General features: G+C 41.0%; 2 protein-coding genes across 10 annotated transcripts in view; one reads left to right on the top strand and one right to left on the bottom strand.

Annotated features, from left to right (window-relative positions):
• The window catches only part of BRD9 (bromodomain containing 9), a 60,970-nt gene extending 49,311 nt beyond the window's left edge, over positions 1–11,659 (bottom strand). For all 8 annotated transcript variants that reach the window (XM_032237345.1, XM_032237350.1, XM_032237347.1 and 5 more), the window contains exons 1-2: positions 11,486–11,659; positions 5,768–5,982 (exon numbers count right to left, since the gene is read on the bottom strand). In XM_032237345.1, coding sequence (XP_032093236.1) covers positions 5,768–5,982; positions 11,486–11,579 — 309 coding nt within the window. In that variant the 5' untranslated portion in view covers positions 11,580–11,659. The remainder of the gene's footprint in view (positions 1–5,767; positions 5,983–11,485) is intronic.
• A 50-nt stretch (positions 11,660–11,709) lies between these two features.
• Positions 11,710–21,426, top strand: part of TRIP13 (thyroid hormone receptor interactor 13) — a 29,564-nt gene continuing 19,847 nt past the window's right edge. Inside the window, exons 1-6 of one of the 2 annotated variants that reach the window (XM_032234732.1) lie at positions 11,710–11,790; positions 11,901–12,021; positions 14,058–14,182; positions 16,983–17,148; positions 19,909–20,038; positions 20,906–20,961. In XM_032234732.1, the coding sequence (XP_032090623.1) occupies positions 14,091–14,182; positions 16,983–17,148; positions 19,909–20,038; positions 20,906–20,961 (444 nt within the window). In that variant the 5' untranslated portion in view covers positions 11,710–11,790; positions 11,901–12,021; positions 14,058–14,090. Of the gene's footprint in view, positions 11,816–11,900; positions 12,022–14,057; positions 14,183–16,982; positions 17,149–19,908; positions 20,039–20,905; positions 20,962–21,426 lie in introns of both variants that reach the window. The other variant, XM_032234731.1, reaches the window with a different exon arrangement.

Below are 21,426 nucleotides of genomic sequence, written 5' to 3'. Positions count from 1 at the left end.
CCCTATTTGAAGTTTGGACTGACCATAAGAACTTAGAAGCCTTGAGAACCCGGCTGGAGTTTATTGCTGAAACAGGCCTGGTGGGCTCAGTACTTTAACTGATTTCACTTCACATTATGATATCTCACAGGAGGAAAGATACTCTAGCCCAGGGGTCCTCAAACTTTTTAAACACGGGGCCAATTCAGGGTCCCTCAGACTGTTGGGAAGCCATACTTGCTGGGTGGGTGTGGCTAGGTAGTCATGTGACTGGGTAGGCATGGCTAGGTAATGTAACTAGGTGGGCATGGCCAATTTAACAGTCCATTGAACAATGCATACAAACCAAACTTTAATTTGTATTGCTCCTGGGGGAGCAAGTATTTGCTTTTGTTTGCATGTGCTTTTTTGGTTGCCTTTTCTTTTTACTAAATCGTTTTTTCGTTGTTTGGGAGTCTAGTGGTCCACTTCAGGAAACTCCGTTTTGCAGCAATTCTTCTCAGCCCCAAGGAGCTTGAGAAATATCTATCTGTCTCTCCTTCTCTTTCTGTCTCTCTCTCTCTCTCTCTGTCTATCTCTCTATCGATATCTCTCTATCAATCTCTCTTTATCTATCTTCTGGAGGAGGGGGAGATGAAAGATGGGCCAGTTTTGCCAATTTTCTGGCCTCCTGGGGCATCTCTGCACCCCATTTTTCACTCCCCCACCTAATTGTTGGCCTTACCTTTCAGTTCCAGCCAACAGGGCACACAAAGGTAAGTCCTGTGCTTGGTCGAAGGGTGGGCAGGGTGATGTGGGCAGGACAGTCTCGTGGTCCTGTGCGGGCCAGATTAATGACTTTGGCAGGCTGCATGCAGCCTGCAGGCCATAGTTTGAGGACCCATGCTCTAGCCAGACTGCCACAATACAATAGTTCTAAGCCAGAGGTAATTAAGACAATCATCCCCTCCAGGCAAATAATCACCATCCAAGCACAGGCAAAAGTAAAAGCCCAACTAACTGATGATTTAAAGAACATCCTAAGAGCAGCTTCAGGAGAAGACAAATGCTAAGAGGTGCATAAGAATGAATGTACACCGCAGGATGATCTAGCTTGGGTGGCGGCCAAACTGTACATCCTAGAAAGCCATCATTTATTTTTCCTAAAAACAGAGCCATGATTCAAAAGTGGCGGAACATTTTGGGTTCGTAAAAACCCTGAACCTAGTCAAGTGGCAATTTTGGTGTCCATCCTTCAAAAAGGACATAGAAGGCTATGTAGCCAGCTGTCTTACCTGTGCTTCTACCAAACAGAGACAACAGAAGACACTCTTCTTCTCTACAGATTGAAGGGACCCTTCAATCCATAGAAGCTTCATGGAGAGAGATATCAATGAACTTTATAGTAGAATAGCCCAAAAGTTAATGGGACACAGCAATTTGGGTGACAACCAACATATTCTCCAAATACCGTATTTTTCGGATATAAGATGCACCAGAGTATAAGACGCACCAAGGTTTTGAAGAGCCAAATTTTTAAAAGGTAGGTAGGTAGGTAGATAGATAGAGGGATAGAGAGGGAGAAATAGAAAGAGATAGAGAGAAATACAGTAAGCAGGTAGGGAGAGAAAGAGAGGGTAGGTAGATAGGTAGGTAGAGGCATAGAGAGAGAGAAATAGAGAGAGAGAAATACAGTAGATAGGTAGTGAGAGAGAGAGTAGTAAGGTAGGTAGTTAGGTAGATAAAGGGATAGAGAGAGAAGTAGAGAGAGATAGAGAGAAATGCAGTAGGTAGGTAGGGAGTGTGTAGGTAGGTAGGAAGATAGAGGGATAGAGAGAAATAGAGAGTGAGAGAAATACAGTAGATAGGTAGATGTTTTTGCTGGCACAACACTTGATCAATGTAATTCTCATCAATCAGTTAAAGAGCTTTCCAAAAGAGGGGGGAAAGTTTTTTCACTCTGCAAACCTCCCAAAAATGGCCCGTTTTTCACAAAAATGGGCTCGTTTTTCGTCCCAAAAAAGGCATAAATAGCCTGGGGGGGGGGCTTGCAGAGTGCTCCGGGGGGGGGGGATGACGAGCAAAAAACAGCCTGTTTTTCGTGAAAACAGGCCCGTTTTTATCAAAAGAAATTGCATGCATAGCCTTATTGAGGCTTATAGAGTGCTGCTGGGGGCGGGGAAACGGCCCATTCTTTGCTCATTTCTGTCCTCTGCAACCCACTGGAACTCTCTGAAAGCCTCCATAAGGGTATGCACAGACATTTTGGTGAAGGGGGCGGGGCTGTATTCGGTGTATAAGACGCACCCAGATTTTCAGCCTCTTTTTTGAGGAAAAAAGGTGTGTCTTATACTCCAAAAAATATGGTAGGTACATTTGTTCCCTGCCAAAAAAATCCCCTCTGCTTCCACTTTGGCTAAACTATTCTTGCAGCATGTTTACCGATTACATGGCACTCCAAAGTGGATCATCTCAGATCACGAAGTCCGATTTGCAATTTTGGCAAGAGTTACTAAAACTTTTGAGACATTATCAGGAGCTCACTTCCATGAATCATCCAGCTACTAATGGTGACTGTGAACATATCAATGGGGTCTTGGAATAGTACCTCAGATGCTATATTAATTATCAATCAATCAAAGAGAGTTGGAAGGGGTCTTATAGTCCAGCGCCCTGCTCAAGCAGGAGACCCTATACCCGGGATGGCGAACCTATCGCGTTGCTCTGTCAGCTGGCCAGCGTGCATGCACGCGCTGGCCAGCTGAATTCAGCCTTTTTTAAAGCCATTTTTCACCCTCCCCAGGCTCCAGAGGCTTTATAGGAGCCTGGGAAGGACGAAAAGAGCCTCTTCCTCTCCCATGGACGCCCTCCGAAGGCTTCAGAAGTTTCCCTGAAGCCGCCGAAGTGCAAAAAAACCCACGGCCCTATGGGTAAACTGGAAGTTCAGGAACGGACTTCCGGATTGCTTATTAGGTCGATTTAAGCCCTCTGGAAACTTCAGTGAGGTCTCCTGAAGGTCTCTGAAGCCCCTGGAGGGCCTGGGGGGGGGGGGCGGGGGGCTGCTTTTGCCCTCCCCAGGCTCCTATAAAGCCTCTTAAGCCTGGGAAAGGCGAAAAAAGCATGCAAAAATTGGGAGGAACGTCTCTCATGCGCGCATGCTCCCTGGGAGGGGGTCGCGTGTTGCATTATGGGTGCAGCACGCCTGGCATGACCCCCCTGCGCTCCCCCCTTATGGCACAGGAGCCTAAAAAGGTTCGCCATTGCTGCCCTATACCATTTCAGACAAGTTACTGTCTAATCGCTTCTTAAAAAATCTCAGTGATGCAGCACCCACAACTTCTGACGACAAGCTGTTCCATTGGTTAATTGTTCTCACTGTTAGAAAGTTTTTTCTTTCCAGGTTGTTTCTCTCCTTGATTACTTTCCATCCATTGTTCCTTGACCTGCCCTCTGGTGCTTTGAAAAATAAATTGATCTCTTCCTCTTTGTGGCAGCCTCTCAAATACTGGAATATTGCTAACATGTTCTTCCAGTCCCTCTTTTCTACAGACTAGCCAAACTCAAATCTTATAACTGTTCTTCATGTTTTAGTCTCCAAGCCTTTAATCATCTTAGCTCTTCTTTGCACTTTTTCCCAAAGACTCAACATTTGTTTTGTAATGTGGTAACCAAAATTAGATGCAGTATTCCAGGTGTGGCCTTGCTAAGGCTTTATAGAGAGGTACTAATATTTCACACGATTTTGATTCTCTACCTCTGTTTATACAACCAAGGATTGTATTAGCTTTTTTGGCGGCTGCTGCACACTGCTGGTCCATGTTTAAGTAATTATCCAGTAGGACTCCAAGGTCCCTCTTACAGTTACTGTTTTTGAACCAAGATTCGCCTAATCTGTACTTGTACCTTTGTTTTTTCCTGCCCAGGTGTAAAATTTAGCTTTTCTCCACATTAAATGTCATGTTGTTGGATAGGGCTCATTGTTCAAGTCTGTCAAAATCTTTTTGGATCCCGAGCTTTTTGGATCCCGAGTGTTGACTATTACTGCCAGTTTAATGTCATCTGTAAATTTGATAAGTTCCTCTTCCATTCCCTCATTTAAATCATTTATAAAAATATTGAAGAGTATTGGGCTTAAGATAGAATCATGTGGTACCCCACTGCTTATTTCCTTCCATGTAGATGCTGTACCGTTAAGGACTACTCTTTGAGTGTGAATTGTCAGCCAGTTACAAATCTATCTGGAGGTGAAGCTGTCTATCCCACATTTTTCTAGTTTATAAAGAAGCAGGTTATGGTCTAGATTGTCAAATGCCTTGCTGAAGTCTAAATATACTATGTCCACAGCATTTTGCTGGTCTACTAATTTAGTCACTTTATCAGAGAATTAAACAACATTGGTTTGGCATGATCTGTTTTTAACAAACCCACACTGGCTACTAATTATAACTTTATTTGTTTCTAGATGTCCATAGATCTGTTTTTTATTATCTTTTCCAGTATCTTCCCAGGTATTGATATTAGACTAATTGGTCTTTAGTTTCCTGGATCTATTTTTTCTTCCTTTTTTGGTGATGGGAACCACATCAGCTCTTTTCCAATCCTCAGGTAATTCCCCATTGTCCCAAGATTTTTGAAAGACATTTACCGTATGGTAATTACCCCATATGGAAATTACAGCAGGACAAATGGACAGACTTTCTCCTTTTGTAGCTATCTTTTACAATAACTTATAATAACTCAGTACACAGTAGTACTGCGTTTACTCCATTTAAAATTGCCATGAGACAAGACTTTGTATCTATAGCTGAATTGCCTCAGGCCACCCAATCAATTTCATTGTTCCAGGAATGGGTGACCCAATTACAAGCCACCTGGCCAGTGTAAAGAAAAGCTTTGGAGAAAGCCAAAGAAGCATACAAAAGGCAAGCCAATAAAAAGCACACAAATACTTAGGACTTTAAATTGGCAGATAAGTTTATTTGACTACTAAATTCTCCAGTCTAGACAACCATCCAAAAAATTGTGTCCAAAATATGTTGGACATTTGTCCATAAAAAGAATTATTAACCCAGCACTATACAACTTGAACTACCAAAAATGCTCAAATGCATATACTCTTTATTTCATTGCAGTTTATTAAAATCAAATTACCTCTTCCCTGTATCCAAAGGTGCAACTACCTCTCAATTTACTATGATTGAGGGAAAACAACAGTTTGAAGTCAGAGAAATTCTGGTGGCATAGAAAGATTTTCCTTCATCAGAGACTAAATGGGTTGATTCAAAACATATTAAAGCCTCCAGATTGCTTAGAAAGTTCAATGAGTGTTACTCAGACAAACATTGAACCAATTATTAATGATGAAACATTCTGTGCCTCTCCTTTCCCTCTTCTCTTCCTTTGCAGTATTTAAGTCCCTGTCCAGGGGGGGAGGGAGAGAAGAATGTCAGGTCCTGCCACCCAAGTCTGGTACACAAATGGGCAATATGATTGTGCTCTGATTGGTGAAGCACAGACTGGTAACAGCAAGAAGGGGGAAAGGCAACCTTTTAAATATCTTTTTGTGTGGGAAAACCTTAAGAAAGCCTGACTTTACTGCAACCAACTTCCTTAGTAAAAGAATCTTTTGCTTCAACCTAATGAAGTCAAGAATCTTTGTTTCCTAAGGGACCCGACTGGAGCAGGTCTGACATACAGTTTATATCCCTTTAGAACAAAATGGATCCTTCCAGTTGTATTATTTTATGACAGTGTTTAAATATATTTTAAAAATGCAACACAACATATATTACTTGAAATTGGTGTTTACCTTTCTCTTCCGCCTTTCCTCATCATCAAGATGCTTTTCTTTCTCCGATTTTTTTTTCTTTTTCTTTTTCTTTTCCTTATGTCGCTCTCTCTCATGATCTGATCGGTCATCATAATAACTGGAATCATGTCCTGATCCTGAAAGTTCAGTCACTTCACTACCTCCAACTTTCAGCACCAGTTTCAATGGCTTTTCCAAAGGTTTGTCCAGATAATCTGATCAAAACAAATAACAGTAAGAAAACAACATAAAATTTATGTATTTTTGCATGGCAACAAATCTGAAGGAATTCTTCCTATCTGTTCTCTCCAAAAGATCTAGAGTAGATACTTCTGTCTGAACTAACCCTTGCGGAAAGATAATATATAGATATGAGGCAATATTCTATATTTCACTAATTAATCAAGCAGCAAGACATCATTAAGTTCAGGTGATATATTTGCAAACCATAATACAAATGGTTGAAAAAATGTTGCATATCAAGGAAGCTGTGCATTGGGATCAACTATCTACAGTCAGAAATATACTTTTTTTTTTGGTAAACTGTGTTTCAAGTTGCTTAACAATTTATTAGTTTTTGAAGAACACAATGAAACTTCCAAAACTCACAACACTATGTAATAGTTAAAATGTTGGACAAAGACTGGGGAGACCTGAATTCAAGTTTACTCTTAGCCATAGAAACCCATTGGATATTTTTGGCTAAATTGTAACTCAATCTCTTTTTCCAAAGTATAAAATATTTTTGTATTAAACATTTTCAGAAACAGATTTATATATGTAAACTAATATTGCCAATATCTATATATCATTTTCTTTTACAATTAACTTTTCTGCCACTTTCTAGTGTAAATGGGAATCAAACAAGGAACGTATTATTATAGCATGTCTCAATTTATAGTCCTTGATTGTTAGCTCTGCTGACATGATATTATCAAGAAACAGGAGCAGAATCCTTTCTGTGAAATTAGATGGGGTTTCTTGTTCTTTTGGTTCCATTGGAAAAGAGTCTTTTGTTTCTGTATTTTAACAGCTCAGTCTTCTTAGATGTGAAACAATGGTTTTCCATGCATACCACATTTACTCAAAGGGCCATAGAGTAGTTGCCTCAAGCCTTCAAAAAAACAGACATTCTGAACAAAAGATTTGGAATATGCTGGAGGATGTTTTGCAAGGCTTCCCTCCAAAATGTTTGTCTAATCATATTATTTTTGAACCTAATATGATCTCATTTGAATTTTTGCGTATGACTTAAATGTAATGTTCTCCTCACATCTTAAAACTAGATAAAGAGAACTCAATTAAATAGATGAGTCAAAACATTGTATTTGTTCACTTATTTGCTGAGGGAAATGATCCAATGGAGTTTAGCATGCCAATGATATTCAATCATAATCACCATTTTTCAACCCCTAACCAGCCAAATAAGGCATCTTCAGCTCCATCTATGAAGACTAAGTGGCTGTGGTTGTTGGGCCTCATTAGAATCCAGGGAGATCTTTGATCTTAAATCTATAGTCTTCAACTCAAAGATAGTGTGCAATTTGAGAATCTTCTTGGACTCATAGCTTCTGTTTAATGAAGTAACAGCAGCTATGCCAAGGCGGCCTTGATACAGCTTGATACAGCTTCTTCTGCTGTGTCAATGGCATCCTTTCCTAGAGACTATTTTAACAGTCGTTAAAGCCTAGTCATCTCACAGCCATCTGTTCGGTGAGATTTTTCTTCAAGAGCACTTAGAAGCTTCAATTGATCCAGAATGTAGTGAGACAAGCAGAAATGTTGTTGCCTCTGTATGCTCATGTAACACCTCTGTTCCATGAACTGCACTACCAGTCTGCTTTCAAATGCAATTTAAGCTGTTGGTTATGACCTACGTATAAATGCCTACATGGCATTGGGTCTTGTTATTTGAATGACTATGCTTGATAAGTTAGTCTGAGTGAGAAATAGAAATAATAGGAATAGAACACTCTTATCTGGAATTTCATTTATACCGTTTCCCCCAAAATATAATCTACCCCCCAAATAAGCTCCACCCTGGTTTTTTTTTTACACATGCACCTAATACAAGCTCTACCCCCAAAATAAACCCTAGTGAATGTGGGTGGGCATGGCCACCATAGGAGGTAGCCAACACACACAGGCTGATGGTGTCTGGCAGCAGTTGCAGCTTGTGTAGCAGTTGAGTTGAGTACCTGTACAAGCAGGTGGAAGCAGACAGAGGGAAGTAGGCAATCTGGTTGTGCCATGCAGGTTGTGGGAAAGCTGAGTGGTGCTGGGCTGGAGTGACCATGGGAGCTCATCTTCACATCTCTTGGGTTACTTGCAGCCCGCACGGTGCATCGGGATCATCTATCTTCTATGTGTCAGCATCACCTTCCTTCTGCTCTGCACAGCCCCAGAGTGCGTTGAGCAAGGGACCAACAGGCTGCAGCTGCTGCCGGATACCATCGGTCCCTGCGTGCTTGCTGATTCTTTTGTATGTGCCAGGGGAAGGAATGTCCAGCAGAACTGATCAGCCTGAAATTGTGTTTCCCCAAAAATGAGCCCTAGTGCTTATTTTGAAGGCCAAAAGAAAACAAGACCGGGTTTTATTTTGGGAAAAACACGGTAGATGCTAGCTTGATCACTGAAGAAGATAAGAGACTTGTAATTGACCACAATAAAGTCAAGAGAGCCCAGGAAATAATTATGAAGCCTAGATCAAAAATCTGATGAAGGGGAATTAGAATGCATTTTCATCTGAAGTTGTATTTATCGTCATTTAAGAACTGCTAAGGACCAAATAAATTTTATTATGTCCTGATATGTAAAATCAGAGCTCAAAGAGGATGTACGTCATTCTTTTTCACATGACTGTGGATGGATTTCTAAATGAAGCTGGACTTTAAAAAAAATAGAGCAAATGATGATTCCCTGCTGGCAGAGGTGCAGGTTCTGAAAAGATAAGTCACCAATGGAGTAAAATGAAAGATGTTTCTGACTGGTCACGACTTAGAGTTGATGTTAATGCCTCATAGTAATAAGAGTGGAGAAGCAGCATTATTTCTCCACCCTTATTGCATTCACAGAATCTTGCCTGGCATCCCTGTTCTGGAACACTCGTCATTCCTGGGATAGGAGGACTCAGGTGATCATCTTCACAGTCATGCAGAAAAATTTGTACAACATCTGATCGACAAAGTTGCTCAGATTCATTCCCAAGTTCATGTAAGATTCCTGCCTGGTGAACAGTTTGGGAACTGTTGGGAACACTTTGATCCACTTTGTTAGACCTGATGGTATCATTGAGGTTATCAGTTGCCAGTCAGCTGGCTGGCAGGGTCCAGCAAAACCTTTTCTGCTGTGACTCCAGAACTTTGGAATATTTTATTTGTCTGAAATGGTAAGTGGTCTCTTGTTGAGAAGAGGGATGGCCTAGAATATATCCAAGGTCCCTTCCAAGTCTATTATTCTGTTATCCCATCTGCTCCCATCCCACTGATCTTCTTGCAAGGGCCTGAAGATCTGGATCTGGCATTTGGCTTGAGGCCCCAATGGGGGAGCATTATAGGTGGACTAAGAGAAGTATCTTACCTCCCCAGCTCCATCTCCCACTCCCTCCCATCTTTTAATAATATTTTTTCTGACTGTAATGCTACTTTTATTGTTTTCAGAAATAATTATAAAAAACATGGTTAGGCGCAAGATTGAACCATGAGATCAAACATTATCAGAAAATATTTATTTAGTTTAACTTTAAATATCTAGGACCAGAAGAATTTTGCATCCCAAAATACTGAAGAAACCAATAAATAGCTTCATGAATCATTTTTGAGTAATCAGAGAGAATTAGATGAGAATAAATCTTCTCTATACCATCAAATGGGGGAGGGTCCATTAAAGTCAGTCAGATATTGATTCCCAGAAAAATATTAATCAGTTATGAAAGAAGAGAAAACATATCAATTTTGATGGATTTCTTCAAAATGGAACTGGACTAGACAAAAATGAAAATAAAACTTGAAATCAAATTGGAAATAGATATTTTAATTCCTATTATAATATTCATAAAATAATCTGGATGAGAAAAATACAATTGCTACTTTGCAGATAATACAAACATGGGAAATTAACACTGCAATGTCTTTGCAAAAAAGAAAAAAAAGTAAACGCATTCCTACAATGCAAATATGCTATCAAGTTCAGGAGAAGACATAATTTTTCTCTATGCTACATTGGTCAGACAGCATCTAGAATGTTGCATTTAATTCTGGACACTGATTTTTAGGAAAGACACAAACTAGAATATGTGTAGAAAAGAGCAACAAAGATGATAAGGGCTTCAGAGGAAAAACAGTTGAATATGTTTAGACTGGAATAGAGAAAATTGTGTTGTGATAGGATAGCTTCCTTCAAGTGTTTCATTGTAAAGAGCTGTCATGCAGAAGTCAAAGGAGAATTGTGTTGCTTTTTCTTTACAAGTAAATTTTAAGGTAGGATTAACTAACATATTTGTAAATAGTCCAAAGTTTACAATGAACGTGAAGATCAAATGGATCGTAATATTTTTTTCCCCTTATTTAAACCTAAAGCCCTCTAATTTATATCACATCACTCTCTGCTGAAATTCTTTTCACTTCATAAGTTGAGTCTCTTCATACATTTTATCCAGAGGTGGTATTCAGCAGGTTCTGACCAGTTCTGGAGGACCAGTAGCGGAAATTTTGAGTAGTTGGGAGAACCGGTAAATATTACCTCTGAATGGCCCCACCCCCATCTATTCTCTGTCTCCCGAATCCCAGCTGATGGGGATTTTGCAGTAACCTTCCCTTGGGGTGGGGAGGGAATGGAGATTTTACAGTATTCTTACAATATCCTTCCCCTGCCACACCCACAGAACCGGTAGTAAAATATTTTGAATCCCACCATTGACTTTATCTTCATACAACATAACAGATGCCTGTACAAATAAGAGCTATGATAGGTGCACACAGTGACAGGATTGGTTAATATTGAAACCACATTAGATGGTCTCCTGTTACAATGTCATTTAATTTAGAGATGCCCCAATCAAATAAATTACAGAAATAGGAGAGTGACAAAGGAGCACTAGCCTTTTCTCAGTTCAGATGCAACGTCTCTCAAGTTTTATATACAATTGTAGAACTGGCAGTTTTATTTTAATATAGTCCTTATTTAGAGGCTCAGGCAGCAAATCGCACCTGCTATCACATATGTAAAATATTATTTGATCAGATTTACAGAAAGAAATGGATTTCTCCCGAATAATGGTAGATTATTGGGAAATAGCAATAGCAATAGCAGTAGACTTATATACCGCTTCATAGGCCTTTCAGGCCTCTCTAAGCGGTTTACAGAGAGTCAGCATATTGCCCCCAACAATCTGGGTCCTCATTTTACCCACCTCGGAAGGATGGAAGGCTGAGTCAACCCTGAGCCGGTGAGATTTGAACCGCTGACCTGCTGATCTAGCAGTAGCCTGCAGTGCTGCATTTAACCACTGCGCCACCTTGGCTCTTATAAATATAAATAAAATATAAATATAAATAAAAATTACCCCCACCCCCACCACGAAGTTCTATCACAGCCTGGGGAAAATGGGACGAAGTCTGAGGCGTGCAAAGCTTAACGCTTTTCCAGAAGCTCGTATTGTGGATTTACTTTCCCCTCCCTAATTCCCTTGCCTCTTCCACGATTGCCCATTTAACCTACCATCGTAAGCAGTAGCGCCGGTTCCAGAAGCAGTGACACTTGGGGCAGATGTTGATCTCCATTCCGCTTTATGCTTTTTATGTTTCTTCCCCATAACTATAATTATAATTAACTATTAAGACTCACTTATTCTCAGCCCACCTGGAAGCCACTCCTCCCTCTAATCCAGGGAACTCGGAAATGGCAGGAAATGACGTAAATAGCTAACACGGAAACACTTCTGATTCAAGTCGGATCCTGGTTAATGAAGAAAGAAGCGCGGGAAATTTGTACAGGCGTCAGTGATCAACCAACGTATGTTCCAGGTATTGAAGGCATCTTGGCTGTTGGGTACGTGGTCAAGACCCTCGCCTCTTATGAAACGTGTGAATTGAATGAGATTGTATAAGTTAATATTGTTCCATAATTTTTTTAGGCCTTTGGAAAATCAGAATTTAAGAGGGAAGCTAAGGAAGCTTGATTTTTATCCGCCTTTTCTGAGAGGATTCCTGGGAAAGAAATAAAAACAAAACGGCTGCGGGATCCCACAGACCGATGTAATTCCAAGCCTTGTGGACGTGACTTTCGTGTTCTTGCATTAAGTGAACTGAGAGATTATTGGCGAAAATAGTGCTGCTTACAATACATGGAAAAGATTTTGTACTTGGAAAACGGAAGTGGGCGGGTAAAATCAGTCTTTTTGGTAGAAAGGGAGGGCCCGGGAAAAATTAAATTGATACAAAAAGTCCAGTATTCGTTTTGCAATTTTGTCTTAAAATGCAAGAAATGCTTACAGTTATTTAACATTCTCACTGATCTAAAATGGGGAAGTTAAGCTCTTCAGTTGCCTAATTAAATAGCCCAACCACTTTAAATACATTAAATAAATGCATTACCTCCTGCTTTACACCTCAAATCTTGCCTAATGGGAGATCTAGAAATGTAAAATAAGTAAATTAACTAACTAGCTTTCTTTTCAAGAACATCTATCAATGATTTTCAAAATTGCCCAGTAAGCTTGCCAAAAAGAAGCTGAAACTGCTCCCTATGTTGAATGTGTTCTGGAAAAGAAAAAAATTGGGGATTTAGGCTCCCCCCCCCCCAAATTTCTTCCATAATTTCCCATGTTTTAATAATGGCAGAAGACAAAGAAGGGAAATCTTCTGAATAAATTGGGAGCACAGGTAGTTGATTACCAATTTAGGGAGTAATTTCATACTAATACCTTCAATTACAACAGTTCATTCAGTGACTGTTCAAAATTACAACAGCACTGAAAATTGACTTTCATTTTTCATATTTACCACCATTACAGCATTCCCATTGTGATGTGATCAAAATTCAGACACTTGACAACTGATTCAGTTGACCAGTTCTGATAGTTGCAATGTCCCAAGGTCATCTTTTGCAACCTTCTGACAAAGTCAAGCTTAACAACCTTGTTATTAATTTAGGGATTGCAGGGATTCACATAATTATGGCAAGAAAGGTAAAATGGGGCAACATCCACTTAAATATCTCAGAAACAGAATTTTGGTCTCAACTGTGGTTTTAAGCCAAGGGCCACTTGTATGTATATGTACAGTAACAGTCCCATGGAAGCCTGACATAGCACCATAATGCAAAAGTAATATGAACTGCATGACTAGAATCTTTTTATACCACTATTTCTAAGTGGTATAAAAGACAGTGTTTGGTGCAAGCCAATGTTTTTATTGTTCCAGGGACATTTAAAATGCAAATATACGGTTTAAATTTGTTTTGAGATCATTATTCAGACTTAAATCTCTTTCAGCCAATGGCCAGATTGGAAATTCTGGAAAATGACATGGTTGTGCCATTAAATTGTTGTCAGAACCATTTTTGCTTTAATGTGTCTGACAAGCAAATCAGAAATGAAAACACAATAAAAACAGAACTTGACTAATAACTTGTACTTGTACTTGACGCCTCTTCACCCATCGTGGGTATAGGCGACTTCCATGGAAATTTGGCGCCACTGTTTTCGGTCCTGGGCTAGGGTTGTCAGGTGGTGCAGCCAGTCGCTATTATATGATTTTCGGCTAAGATTGAATGGGCGCATGACTATATCTTCGGCTTTCCGTTTGAAGTGACGCAGAGTGGTTAGCCGAACACCTCCTTTTGGCCGTTTCCAGGTCGGACCAGGCTCTGCAAGCAGGGAAATTTTTGGGATTCGGTTTTCTGGCATTCTCAATGTATGGCCTAGCCAGCGCCAGCGTCTAAGTTCTATAATGGCAGATACATTTTCATTGATATCACATCTTCGGCGGATTTCAGCATTGGATATTCTTTCAGAGTACTTGATTTTCGTAAGTCTACGCAAGCAACGGTTTTGAAATAAGTCCAGTTTGTGTTGGTGAGCAATTTTTATTGGCCAGGTTTCACAACCGTATAATAACGTTGGTATGATAGCAGCCTTGTATATACGGACTTTGGTTTTCAGGCAAATGTCTTTCCTAGCCCAGAGTTTCTTGAGTGAGCTCCAGGCAATTGTTGCTTTTTGAATTCTAATAATAAAATTTAAAAAGATATGCTTTGAATGATAATATAACTTATTTCTTGGCCATTTTAGATATATAACTATTTTCTAATTAGTTTGGATTAAATGGATGAAGCAACAGGTGATTTAAAACTGCCTCTTCAAAATGATTATGAATCCCTGCAAATACATGTGGAAGTTCATCAGAAATCAAACAGGTTGGTTTTGTATTGCAGATTTTGTTCTCTATTGCAGAAAGTCTCCTACCATTTTTATCAAATGTATAATGTGCTGTAGATGGAGAAATGATTAGTTTTAAAAGATATATTTTACCTATAACATATTTAGAGAAGTAAAATTGACAAATCAGGATATAATAGGTACATTAAACATATGAAAACATTATCTACAACAATGGTTCTCAACTTTCCTAGTGCCACAACCCTTTAATACAGTTCCTCATGTTGTGGTGACCCCCAACCATAACATTATTTTCATTGCTACTATGTAATATCAGGAGCCACAAAACCTGGGTGGGTATGGCCAACTCAACATCACTCCCACCCAGTCACATGCTCCCCCCCTAGACATGCCTACCAAGGTTTCATGGCTCAGTGTTTTCTGTGAGAATAGGGTCTCTTCTCTCCCACTCCCTCTCATTTCTGTTTTTCTCTATTTTTCCTCTCCCTTTCTCTTCTTCCTTTCTTTCCTTCCCTTTCCCTCTTTCTTTTTCTTTCTTATTGAATACGATAGCAAATCCAAAATAAAGTTATTAATTCTAGGAAATTGCTTCTCTGTAATCTTCATTGTGAACTCTAAATTGACAGAAGCTGGCAAGATTGTACTAACAGAAATAGGATATATATTTTGATTTCTTTTGAGTTTGACAATATAATAAGTTATCCAAAATTATAAGTAATCTTATTTTCAGATGCATTTTTTGTCATCTCTGTTATTTTCTTTTTAAAAAATCAGACTTGCTTCCAATTTGTGCCTTCTGGCAAACTGCAGTTTTCTTGACAAGAGATCTAGCTTGCCATTGCTTTCTTCATAGGTCTGAGAAACTTAGTTTCTTTCTTTTCTCTTCCATTCTTTCCCCCTGATTTGTTTCCCTCTTTTTTCCCTCTCATTCTCTCCCTTCAGCTCTCTTTCATTTCTTTCTCCCCCTATCTCTCTCTCTTTCTCCCCTTTTCTTCATCTCTTGCGTGTGCAAGCAAAATACCCTCCTGGGCTGGGATCACGGCGGTGGGGACAGCGACTCCTGCTGCCGCCACTGAGAAGTGAGTAGCTGGCTGCGCTGCGCAGGAGACTCCTCAGCGCCAGACTCAGGTCCGTCCTCTTCATGTTGACTCAGGAAAGAGCTGGAGCAGCCGTCTCTGGACGCAGAGAGGGAAGAGTTCCAGAGTTCTGTGCAAGGAGAGCCCTGTGCGGCGCAGGAGAACTGAAGCTCTTCCTTCTCTGCACACAACAAGCTGCTGCTGTTCCCCATTCCCCTCCTTCCTAAGCCAACACGAAGGGGACCGCGGCTCATGCTGACCTGCGTCTGGTGCTGAGGAGTCTCCTGCGCAGGGTGGCTCCCCTGCGCTACGTACCCAGTTACTCATCTCATTGCGCAGTGACAACAGTGGGAGGAGAGTCGTCCTCTCTGCCTTGATCCTAGCCCAGGAGGGTACTTTGCTTGCGCGCGCACGCAAGAGATGAGCACAAGAAAGGGGCTGGAGCTCTTCCCGACACTGAGTTGCCTGTGAAGGACACGGAATTGCAAAAGCAGGTGAGAGGCTCGTGCCTTCTCGGGACGGAGAGCAGATTGTGCGATTGGGTCAGCAGGGAGCCGCAGAAGAAGGGCCAAAGCCTAGTAAGACTGTTACCCATGCTAAGCATGGGTAACAGTCTTAATAGGGAATCTCAGCATATGCGCATCCCACTTTTATTTTATTTTCCCCGCCTTGTTTTACGCCTCAGAAATGGTACCTCTTGGCTTCTGTAGCTCTGCCCGTCAACCTCCATCGCTTGGAACAAGCTGTTTTCCCAGCAGTCTCTGTTGCGCTTGTCTCTTTTCCCCCTCCTTGCCTCCATTCCAGCTCCTACTTTACCACCACCACCAACACACACACACACACACACATACACCTCTCCTTCTGCCATATGGGGAACCTGAGCCGCTCCTTCCTTTCGGGCCAGCTTCTCGCCAACTTCTCTACAGAGGCTCCTCAGCAACCCATGTGAAAAGGTCATTCGACCCCAAAAGGTGTTGTGACCCACAGGTTGAGAACCGCTGCTCTACAAGGATAAAGATTATAAGAGTTGAGGGTTGTTTTCAATGTTTGTCAGGCCTTTCTCAGTTTTCTTCACATTATGTTCTATGAAACTTCTGGCTCTACACCTCATGAATGGGTTCTATGTTGGACAACAGACATATTATTCAAAAGAAACCATAGAAAGCTTTTTCTCCTATGAAAATACTACAACCACTATTTTTTAGATTGTTCTGGGATTAATTATTCCATGGCCTAAAATAAATTTAAATCCGATAGAGGAAATTACAAAGCTTAGCTTCCAGGGTAATTTTCATTTAGAAGTTTGCCTATGGGCTCTCTGAACATTCTTTAAAATCTTGGTTACCAACCTGCTAAAGAAAAATACAAAAATGATAAATATCCTGGAAAGTTGGGAGATGGAAGAGAAAGTACTGCTGCTTTTTATCATGGTAAATAGGTACATGAGTACTGACAAGATTCTTTGTTCTGTAAGATTTTGTAGTTCAATCATCATAATTTAGATTTTTTGAAGTTCACTTTAGTATTGGTATCAAGTTAGAACATTTTCTTCAATTGTTTGAGAGTATTATAATCAGAAGAATGTCATCAGTGAAGTATACTTTTCATACCTTTCTCAGATAACCTGATAGATGATATTTTGTATCTCAGCTGGTTGAAATAAGTGGCATTCTATCATTTCCTGGCTGTAACTGATTATGGGTGAAGCTGATTATTTTTTTCTCTCTCTTATTTTAACCAGTACTGCAAAAAAAGAAGATATCAAACTAAGTGTCTTAAAGCTACTAAATAGGCATGATGTTATTTTTGGTGATTACAAATGGATTGAGTTTGATGATTGCTTCCTAACAAATAATGTACAGTCAATTGCAGTTGTCGATACTGAGCTAATACTGAAAGAAAGACAGGTATGATAATTATTATTTCTTCTTTTGCTTATTTGCTTCCCCATAATTAGCTGATATCAAAATGTTGCATATTTTATTTATTATTAGCCAATAACCCGGCATTGCCCGGGTATTTATTTATAGGGGGAAAATGCCCGGACCAAACTTAATTTTTAATGTTGGGTTTTTCCTCTTATCAGATGGAATCCCCATGTGGAGCACTGTGGAGCCGTTACCATGGTAACTCCACTGTGCTGTATAGTAGAAGCCATTTTACAGCAGTACAGTAGAAGCCATTTAAAGGCACAGCAGGCTGCATCTTAACAGAACACACACTCCAAGGGGTGTTAGGGGTGTCTTACCCCCACAATATTTTTCTCCAGAGAGTAAGTCACCTGTGTACCAAGTTTGTTTGAAATTGCTCGAAATGTTCCAGAGTTATTCTGGAACACACACACACACACACATCTCGTGTTTCCCTGAAAATAAGACAGGGTTTGATTTTCTTTTTATACACAAAATATGGCTTGGGCCTTATTATCAGGGGAGGGCTTATTGTTTTGGGGTTGCCGGGTGGCTGCTCTCTTGCGAGCGGGCTCCCAAATAGCCGGACACAGCCTCAGGGGCGAAAGGCTGTCTTGCGCTGTCACAGCAATGCAACACAGCAACCATGAAGCAACATACTCAGGAGCAGCCACCCGGCAAACCCCTTTTCCAGCTGGGTACAGCACCATTCACTGATCTAGGTGTATCACCAAGCCACATGAGCGCCTGTTTTCCGCCGCTCAGATCTCGCGGCTTGGTACCTTCGAAATGCCAGTGAATGGCGCACAACTGGAGAGGGGGGGTTACGCGAGTGGCTGTTCCACTCCCGCTCCTCCCGGTGCCCTGGCCCAGCTCTCCCCGCAGAACCAGAGCACCTCTGCTGCCGCCACCATCTCAGCATGGCTTTTTCGGCGGTTTCCAAACTGAGTCTTCTGGAAGTGGCCGCTCTGGGCATATGCTCTATGGTTGTGAGTCGGCTGCCGGCAGGGCAAACTCCCAGAGCGTACAACCATAGAGCGTACGCCCAGAGCGGCCACTGCAGGAAAACTCGGTTTGGAAGCTGCCCAAAAAGCCATGCTGCGATGGCGATGAAGGTACTCTGACTCTGCAGGAAGAGCTGGGCCAGGGCATCGGGAGGCTGGGAGGCACGCAAGCAGGAGTGGAACAGCCGCTCAAGTAACCCCCCCCTCTCCAGCTGTGCAGAGTGCCATTCACTGGCATTTTGAAGGTGCCAAGACGTGAGATCCGGGCAGCGGAGAATAGGCGCTCATGTGGCTTGGTGATACTCCTAGGTCAGTGAATGGCACTGTGCCCGGCTGGAAAGGGGGTTTGCTGGGTGGCTACTCGTGAGCGTGGAGGCTTCATGGCTGCTGTGCTGCTGCAACAGCACAACACAACCGTTCGCCCCTGAGGCTGTGCCCGGCTCTTTGGGAACCCGCTCGCAAAAGAGCAGCCACCTGGCAACCCCTCCCCCCCTTCAGCTGAGCACAGCGCCGCTCACCAATCTAGGGTATCCCAAAGGCGCCAAGCAATGTGATCACTCCCCCCCCCCCCGGTTCCCGCAGCTTGGTACCTTCAGGATACCGCTAGGTTGGTGAGTGGCACTCTGCCTGGCTGGAGGGGGGCGAGTTGTCCAGGGGGGCTTGTTTGCAGAGGAGGACTTATATTTTTGCCCACCAAAAAAATGTGGCAAAGGATCCAGTTATTTGAGGAATCATCTTCAATTATCTTTGCTTAGCCCATGAGAGCCAACAAAGTGATTATGCTTCAGGTTTTTTCTATGAAATAGAAATAGTGTCAGGTGATAGACCCAAAAGCCTGCTCTGTGGAACAACATGGTCCTGGTCTTTTTGTTATCCAGAGAGTCCTTTATTGCTCTCAATACATGTTCAAACAAATGGCGTTCCAACAATCTATAAGGCTCCACCCCACACTACCACAAAGGCTCAGTCCTGCAAATAACAGCCCATATATTACAAAGAAAATCCACAGAGTAGGAACATATTCAGAGGGCAAGGTCCAGGGTTCCAAGTCCAGTCCATCTGGCTAAGTGTATTCACGAGACAAACTAGTCCACAAGGTAAAATTCAAGCACAAGACAAATGACATTCCTCAGAGCAAATATAAGGCAAAAGGCAAATCAAATCAAAGGGCAAACAGCAGTTCACAAGGCAAGGGCAAAGTCCAATGCAGAAGGCAGTTCTCACGTCTAGGCAAAAAGCAATCATCAAGGCCAAAGGCATGAGTCAAAGCTGGGGTAGTGTAAGCCAAAACATTTGTTCCTGGCAAAGACTAACTTCCCACAGCTTTTTCTTAAATCACTCCATTGCAGGTGTTCCTTGTGAGGAGTGATGGAGTGACCTTCTCCCAAATAGCTTTGTAGTCTTCTCTGAGCTTGCCTACACTTAATTCGATGCCCTTGAATTAAGTGGAGGAGGCAGCAGTTCCTTACCAGAAGGAATCTGCTGCCTATCAACACCACTGCCTGTCAACAACTGATCCTCCACTCTGTGAAGGCAGGCAGCTCTCTCATCTGGTCGACCACCTCCCCCAACGTCTATGTGGAGGGGCTGGCCTCTCCAAAAATGCCAAGGGAGAAATGCCCTCCTTGTTGGATGGTCCCAGTTCGAACTCCTCCTCCAAACTGGGCTCTTATTGGGCCATGACAATTACAAATATTTTTAGGTAAGAGTAAGTTTAATTGCACCTAATTTGTTCTCATTTTCTTCACTGCAGCCTATCAGCTTGAATAAATGCAAACTCTTAATCCATATTTTTCATCTCAATGAGGAAGGGTCTACTACAGAAAACCTGGATGCTGAAGATGAGCATATTGTTGCAGCTAATCATTGGTTATTACCTACAGGTATTTCAAAAGAACCTAAAGATACCATTAGGTTATTTAAATGGACAAGATTTTGTTTAAATGAGGATTAAAAAAAACAAGAATCAAACTAAACATCATTTTGAAATGAAATATTCAGCTTCCTGAAATTAGAAATATTTTTGAGTCAACAAAATATATTCTAGTTGACATAATCATCTTTAAAGATTTCAATTCTAGTGGGAAAATGAAGCATGAACTGAAGAGTGTTCATGCTAAAATTCCTGGAACGTGTGGAGTTGTTTTTTAACAGTTGCCTTATACAAATTCCCCAACTGGGGAACTAGCTGGGAGGTGGTTGGGAATGGTTCTGCGTGCATGGTGTACAAAAATGTGCACAGCTTCATTCATGCGAGTGGTAGGCACATGCATTTGCCATTCATGCAAATGGAGCACATGCACCCACTGCTTGCACGAATAGGATGCCTGTGTGTAAGCTTTGTGAAAGGCTCAAAGCCCAGTAGTGGGCCACGGCCTGGTGGGTTGAGGAACCTTGGCTTATACCTCATGATTTGTGTAGGCAAAGATAATCATATTAAAAAGGATGTTATTTGTTCAGAAATGCATGTTCTTAGCTTTATATTTGAAAGGAAGATAATACACCATAAAGATACATACTATCACTATTTTTGGTTTTATTTTTACTTTGAAGCCATGTAGTTTTGATATTTCTTTTTAGCTAATTGAGAGCTTTCTGACTGGCCAATGTAGGAAAATGGCCAGTCCCTCATTATTATACTCGCTATAGTCACTACTTCAAAAAAATCCAAAGTTTCCATTGCCAACTACTGCTTTTAGTAGTTTGCCTTTTTTCTCTTTAAAATAATATAGAGTTTTTGTCTTTAACAGTTGAGTTTCATCGTCTATGGGAAAGCCTAATTTATGATGTTGAAATAAAATCAGATGTAAGTTGCATTTTTATCAAGTTTCTAAATGGTTGATTATGTTTGAAACAATGTAATTTATAATTTATCAGATTGACAAAGTCAGTGTGGCTAGGTCTATCAAGATTTTCTTTTTTTATAAAGAATTTTTTTATTTTTATTTTATTTTGAATAAACACAAACAGACAAAACAAAAAAACCCTACAAAACCATCTTCCATTACAAGTTGTAGAAAGTGTGTTGATTGGTTACAAAAACTTCTGTGCATCCCTTCCACAGTCATCACCTACAATTCATATAAAATCATATATTTTAAATCCAATATATTTATATATATTACTATCATCATACCTCAACTTTCATTTGACTATAATTGTTTTTACGTCCTTTTATATAAAATATTCCAGATTTAAAGCAAAACCACATAATGGCATTCCATTAGCTCTTCCCAATATCATCCAGTAACATTACATGTTTATAACATGT

The sequence above is a fragment of the Thamnophis elegans genome, chromosome Z (assembly GCF_009769535.1).
Source record: "Thamnophis elegans isolate rThaEle1 chromosome Z, rThaEle1.pri, whole genome shotgun sequence".
Classification (NCBI taxonomy): Eukaryota; Metazoa; Chordata; class Lepidosauria; order Squamata; family Colubridae; genus Thamnophis; species Thamnophis elegans.
The sequence above is the reverse complement of the archived record's forward strand: the minus strand, read 5'-3'. Positions and strand labels throughout refer to the sequence as shown.